Source organism: Colias croceus, chromosome 12, assembly GCF_905220415.1.
Source record: "Colias croceus chromosome 12, ilColCroc2.1".
Taxonomy (NCBI): Eukaryota; Metazoa; Arthropoda; class Insecta; order Lepidoptera; family Pieridae; genus Colias; species Colias croceus.
Genome location: NC_059548.1, coordinates 8669107 through 8676620, shown reverse-complemented (window position 1 = coordinate 8676620; position 7514 = coordinate 8669107). Strand labels below are relative to the sequence as shown.

General features: G+C 33.3%; 1 protein-coding gene across 2 annotated transcripts; it reads left to right on the top strand.

Annotated features, from left to right (window-relative positions):
• The first annotated feature begins 3893 nt into the window (after positions 1–3893).
• Positions 3894–4790, top strand: LOC123696514 (28S ribosomal protein S18a, mitochondrial-like). Of its 2 annotated transcripts, XM_045642770.1 has the most exons (4): positions 3894–4046; positions 4117–4407; positions 4525–4673; positions 4774–4790. In XM_045642770.1, exons 1-3 carry the CDS (start codon positions 3944–3946, stop codon positions 4665–4667), a joined length of 537 nt encoding a protein of 178 aa, XP_045498726.1. In that variant the 5' UTR covers positions 3894–3943; the 3' UTR covers positions 4668–4673; positions 4774–4790. The 2 variants fall into 2 exon arrangements, with proteins under 2 accessions (XP_045498726.1, XP_045498725.1); XM_045642769.1 differs by lacking the exon at positions 4774–4790 and having other exon boundaries at positions 4525–4718.
• Positions 4791–7514: the final 2724 nt, after the last annotated feature.

The window sequence follows — 7514 nt, the reverse complement described above, 5'->3', positions numbered from 1 at the left end:
TGTTAACAAATCGGGAAAGTGTGCAGGAACACTTTGCGCATTGATGTGTACTGCGTTGAATATTTTGGACCTATTAGGGAAACAGTTTGAAAGGAGATTATTTAGAGGAGTGAAGGAAGAAGTACTGTGGAAGCTGTCCTCACTGCCAGGATCCTCAGACGAGAAAGACAAATAGTTAAAATCACTAGAAGAGGTTTCGTTCAGCGTGTTCATTTGAAAAAAGATAAATAAAAGTAAATATATAAAATGTATATATAAAATATATTAATATAATATAAATATTAAATAAACTATAAGAATAAGTAAAATAATAGACTATAATTACAGAATGATAATGTTTTATGCAAGTTATATGAATCAATAAAGATAAAAAATAATGATTATATATTCTAATAGTAATGAATAAATATGATTATAATTGATATTCAAGAGAGAAAAAAAAAATAAAAATTTGTTTATGACTTATTTTAACTACACCCCAGCAATCAATTTAAATGTACAGAATTGAACGCATTTATAATCTGTATCGGAACGTTTAAACGGTGACATCTGACAGCCAATGTTTGACAGTTGACACTTGACAGTAAACAAATGAAAGAATTACAACAACATGACAAATACAATAGGTAACATTATAATTTAAAGTTGGTACAATGAAAATATTAATAAGACAAAAGCGGGTAATAAAGTTTTAGTTTGAACGGACAAGAAAGAAAAACGAAAATAAAATGTTTAACAGTGTAACAAGGTTTAAAATCACTTGACAGATCGATATAATATGAAGTGTGAAACTTACTTGTTACTTATTTTGTTTAAGTAACCTTCTTGACCTAGACGCAACACATTTGGAAGTTTTAGGGTCGTTACTAGACAGTTCATTGGAGACCACCTGCGCCGAGGCTGTGCACGGTATCGAGTCCAACTCACTTAAGGAGGTCACACAAATCTTATCACCGCTCTGCCCAATAATGAAAATGTTACCGTCTCTTGTCCAACACTTATTTATGCCGAATCTCTTACGAGCAGCCATAAAAGTTTCATGGCGACTCTTAGTTAAAAATTCAGAGAGTGTAATACCAGAGTTTTTTAAGCTAGTCTTTTTGAACCAGATGTTATCTTTCAATTGCACATCACTGAATTTAACCAAGATTGGACGGGGCTTGGAATTTGAACCACTGGCTTCATCATTGATTCCACTGACAGCTCGACCCATTCGATGGCAGCGGCTTATTGACTCGATAGAGATCTTAATGTTCGGGAGCTTGTCAGATAATGTTCTCACTACTAATGCACGAGTGTCTTCTTTTTTATCTTCATGCACACCATGAATCAGGAGCATTTTCCTACGAGAACGAGTTTCCTGGAGGTCGTGAAGTTTGAAGAGAAGCTCAATTTCATCATGGATGTTTTTAAGCGAGGAGATAACAAATTTTCTAAAAAGTTCAAAATCACCAGATATGTTTGTAGCAGCAGGAGAAGTGTTGTTCTGCAATTCCTTTTGAAACTCTTCCATCCTTTTATTAAAGTTTTCTGACATCTGTGCCATAGTTTCTCTAATTGATTCCATTGTGAGAGTGAGTTTGAAGTGACTTGAAAATTTATGCGAAGATAGAGGAAAAAATATTATAGGATTTAGTGCTGGTAGGTGTTAATTATCAGTATTCCATAGAATTAGATTGAAAAATTGGTTTTGAATATTTTTAAAAACAGAATATTTATCAGATTAAAATTTTAACTGTTGCCTTTTTCACGCCTACCCTCCTATTTTTGAATATTATGTTATCCATTCTTAAATTTTAATCATGTTTAATATATTTATATGTTTTATTTCTAATTGCCTACTCAAATTAAGTCGACATGATTGTGTATTTGTTGTTTAATAAATGCATCTCCATCATTAAATGATTTTTCTTTCATTTAACTATTTTTATTATACTCACTCAACTCACGAAAACAACTTATTCAAGCAACACATAATATTGACAGAATACCAATATGTTTAATCCATACTAATATTATAAAATAATGCGAAAGTAACTCTGTCTGTCTGTCTGTTACTCAATCATGCCTAAACTACTTACTGAACCAATTTGCATGAAATTTGGTATGGAGATATTTTGATACCCGAGACATAGGCTGCCTTTTATTGCGAAATATGTACCACGGGCGAAGCCGGGGCGGACCATTAGTGATAAATAGATTAAAAACATCGCTAAAACAAACAAAAAAAGGGAAATTGAAAACTTAGTCTTATCAAAAAAAAAATTATCTATAGTAATATTATAAAGCTAAAAAGTTTGTTTGTTTGATCGCGCTAATCTCGGAAACTGCTGGTCCGATTTTAAAAATCATCTCGCTGAGACCAACACGAGCACTGTGGATAAAACCGCGGAGCCTACCCAGTATTTTATAAATCTTCTAGCGACTCGCCCTCGCTTTGTTTAAAAACTTCCCTCGACAATAACTTTATCTTTAAAAAAAACCCGCATCAATTACCGTTGCTTAGTTTTAAAGATAATACATAGCCTAACATAGGGCATAGGGACAGAGAAAGCGACATTGTTTTATACTAGGTATGTAAGAGGTATGTAGATGTCGTGGCCATATCGTAGATTTGCTCATTTCATGATAATATGATCGATCATTTCGTGAAATGGTCGCATTTCATGAAATGGTCGAATGTCTATTGGCCACATCATGACGTGGTTTGAGCAGATCAATGATAAAAAATCGTTTCTCGATATGGCCAACTAAACGCGCGGTTTTTTCATGAAATGATCAAAATTATTTGATCATATCGTAAAATAGTTACATTAATTATTGGTAGAGGCGCTGCAAGCGCTGTGTTTATGTGATAAGATGGCGGCCGCCGGCGAAAATTTAATTATTCGCAGTTATCGCAGAAACTTCATAGTTCGTTTTATTACAATATGAAGAAAGTCATAGCAAATAATTTACGACGAAGAGATTCGAGTACTATGGAAAATGCGAATACTATGGATATCTTATATTGAGGAAAAAATGCGTCTAAAATCCTTTACATAATTATATTTATGTAACCTATGTTATTATAATTATTGTTCCTTTTTTTAAAAAGCGATTCGCTTCTGGCACTCTCCGGCCGCTACCGTGGCACGCTCGCTTTGCTCGCTCGGCTCGTGCGTTCTTTATTAAAGTCTAACCTAACCTAACCTAAATGTTTTCTATTGCAAAAACTATTCGCCGGCCACTGCCGTGACACTAACATGAAATGACAATAAACAAGTTCTAAAAATATTCAGAATTTTTTAAAGTTTTACGGACTTAATATATTTTATACGATCTGGCCAAATGTGGATGACCATATCGTGAAACGTTGATGATTTAACGATCAAACCATGTTGGCCATTTCATGAAATGCGACCATTTCGTGAAATGATTGATCATGTCATGAAATGAGAAAATCTACGTTTATAAAAATACAAAAAACGAGTTATTCAAAGATTTCTTGATTCCATTTTCAATGAACGAAAAACCGAAAAACCTTACATTGAACGTATCGATTATTTTTTTTGGCCACTGCACGTATATTCATAATAAAATGCTTAATAACACAACTTGTCCGTAAAGAAAATTGATCAATGAAGATGTGAAAACAATGCATCTGCCCGATATCACAAAAGGTGGGAGCACGGTATTTCACAGTTCATAACACAGAACAGTAAAAACAAACTTACTAGTTCTGTTCTTACTGTAATGTGAAACGGACAATTTTTTTCGAAAAAGGCTATGTAAAAAACACAAAAAAGTGGACAATGATAAAAATTTATGACAACACTGTATGTTCTCACTGTCAGACGTCAGTGAGTTGTGACTGACAATTTATCAAACTTGACATTTGACAAACTGTCATTCAATAATGTCAATGTACGAAAATAATTATTATGAGTAGAATTTTCTGAAAATGGCCTTACTTGCAAAAACTACATTTTCTTTAATTAAAAATGCGATAACATCAACTTCTGTACGGGCATTGTCCCTAACCCAACAATTAAATATAAAGGAATGTAAGTATCATTGAGAAATTTCATATACAATGATCATAACATAACCTTAAATTTATCTATACATTTTCAGTGAGAGAATATAAAGAGGGAAATAAATTAGTAGTCGAAGGTGTAACAATCCCATCGCCGCGTTCAGAAGTGTTGGTAAAGGCGGAGAATGTACCCGGCTTGGCTTTACCTGAAGCCGAGAAACCGCTATGTTACATGTGTAAATTGGGGCTGGATGTTAAGCATACCGATGTCTTGATATTGAGTCAATTCGTTCGATCAGACGGCTGCATGCTACCACGTCGTATCACTGGTCTATGTAGGAGACAACAGTTTAAAGTTGGCAAAATGGTAACAATGGCACAAAAAGCTGGTTAGTATTCAATAGTGTTTGTATAATTAGTAATAATCCCTCTGAAGATTCATTCTAGTGTATTGATGATACTAATAATGTTTTCTTATCTATTTTAATTTAATAATATATTTTCAGGTCTTATGATTAACCTAACTCCATCATTTTGTAAGAAGGATCCAAAGAAAAGATATGGATTCAAAAAGTTCAACACTTACTTTGATGAGTCAACTATCTTTATGAAGAGAATACCAGATCAAAAGGATAAATTTAAGCGATAAATATAGATTTATAATAATTCAGATTTAGATAATAAATTAGTTAAATTATAATATGTTTGTTTTACTTCAATACTAATTTTTAGCCCAATCATTACTTCTCCTGACTATTTATTTGTAGATATTATAAAAGTACAAGTAAAATAACTACTTTATATTATAAAAATGAAAGTTTGGAGTGTATGTTTGTAATGTTTTTACCCAAAAACTGAGCAAATTTTTATGGTACATACTTGCAAGTTATGTAGCTTATCTAGCAGAATCACATAAGCTATAGCGGTATAGCCTATAATCTACTACTACAACAACAAATTTTGATAGTAACCTATAACTAATTACACTAGCTTTCATTGATTGATAGTACAAAACTATCAGATAAGATAAACCAGTCCTTCCGCAAACAGATTTGACTATAACATAATGCATGTTATTCAATATACATATGTATTTTATAGTCAAATCTCGAATCTCAAGGGATGCATATCCCAAATATGGATTTTTTGTAGTGATGGTTCGTTACTATTTGTTTCACAGAAATGGCTGATCAAATCTGATGTTAACAATCTTGTCTGAATTAATCCATATTAATAGTTTATTTGCATGTTTTTATCTGGGAAGTACACACTTTTAGTGGAGTGTAGGATAAATAAAACAAAAAATTAAGACAATAATTTATTCGTTGTTTTTATACACATAGAAATTCATCTAACATTTTTGACATAAAACATCTGAAATTTCACACATATCTACTACTTATTTCTTATAGTTCAGGATACATCCCCCATTTTTGCAAGTGACTACTATCAAGCTGATTTTCCGTTTGTAGCTTTATTTTAATGAGACACCGAATAATTTCGTGTACGAAACTCTCGATTGTGGTAGCTAACAGAGATAACAAGGATAAAAATTTTTGTAGGACAATATGTCTGTTGAATTATATAAACATTAAGTAAGTGAAAACAAAAAAATCAGCTTGTTAGTAATCATTTATGATGACCTCGTAATCGATACACTTTGGAAAGGGGGACTCTTTGAACAAACCATAGATTTTGTAGGACAAATATTTTTTCGAATAATTTAGGTAATTATCTTGAGATTGAACAAAAAAAAAATTCAGTTCGTAATAAATATTTGAGAACCATCAAATCAAAAATTTTTATCCTTGTTATCTCTGTTAGCTACCACAATCGAGACTTTCGTACACGAAATTATTGGGCGTCTCATCAAAATAAAGCTACAAACGGAAAATTAGCTTGATAGTAGTCACTTGCAAAAATGGGCGATGTATCCTGAACTATTATAATAGACAGTTCTTTAAAACAACAGCTTTTAAGTAAATAAAAATATTGCGTCTGCAAAAAAAGTATAATAATCTATGTTACAAGAACTTTTTTTCTACTTTCACATCACTACCATAGTCGTGAATAAAAGCATGCCTTAAGTATTTATAGTTAAAATTGTAACTATAATATTTCATGAGCTTTATTATTTGTTATACATCTTATACGAGTAAGTATTTCTGTATAAAATGATACTTATCATACCTATAGAATCTCAGATTTTTAGTTATTTTGAAGTGAAACTTCTTTATCGGGGTTGGAAAAAAATTTAGTGTAACATTTTTCCGTTACGCGCCATCTTTTTTTATCCCTACCACGCGTGATTCGTAAGTTGCATTAGTAAATTATTTTTTTGAAAAATAAGGTCTTAAAGAAGTTTCACTTCTTACGTGTGTACACTAGTACACGCACACATTTTTTTTAGCTTTGGTACACATACCTTAGGCTTTAACGTGAAATATCACTTTTGTGATAATGAGACCAATTTAATAGTTTAATTAATAATAAAAGCAATATCTTAAACTTAGTTCGATGAGAGAGCTCCGTGATTAATGGAGTTATATCGGATTAAAACTATATTATTAACCACAAAACAAACTTTCGCACTGTGGACGCCCTCTGCCCCACATAGGGGCCATAGGACCTTAAGTCAAGTAAGTCAACCACAAAACAATTTAAACACAGTCTAACTTTAAACCACCAGGTATCTGTCACTCATTAAGAGTGACAACTATTAAGTTGTCTATGGGCTGATTTTTCAATTGTTGGTTAAAATTTATTCATCAAATAACATATTAAACTACTATTTCAAAAATGTATTCTAATTGTCCGTATGACATTTTAAAATGTTTTTGTTTTTGGACGACTTTATTGGACGGATAAATTTTAACCATGGATTGAAAAATCGGCCCTATTTAGCCCTAAAGTTAAACCCTGTCTAAAGTTTTTTGTGGTAAGACAGGATATTTTTATTTGACTTTAATTTACAATAGAAGTCTTGTTATGGATATAATAAGTCCATGTGATGATGAATAATAAAGATTGATTAATATTGAATCGAATAAATGGCTCGACTCTTTTTTTCACTGGTAAACTACTGAATTCTTTTTAATGCAATGGGCGTTTTTCCATTACCCGGCCCGGTACCGGCACAGGCACCGGCGCCGGCGCCGTGCCGTTGCCGGGGAAGCAAAAATGTATGAAAATGTATGGCTCGCTTTTTCACTTACCGGCGCCGGCGCCGGCACGGCATTGAGTCCTGCCGGCGCCGTCGCCGTCGCCGGGGTAGCAAGCTTCCCACATGTGCCGGCCGGCAAAATTGAATATGTATTGCATATTTATATGAATTGTCATATCAGTACTGTACCACTCACCGGGCGTAAACCGGCATCGACACCGGCGCAATGGAAAAACGAAGTCCCGGTGCCGGTACCGGTCCCCGACCATGCCGTTGCCGTGCCGGAGCCGGGCCGGGTAATGGAAAAACGCCCATTTAGTACGATATAATATG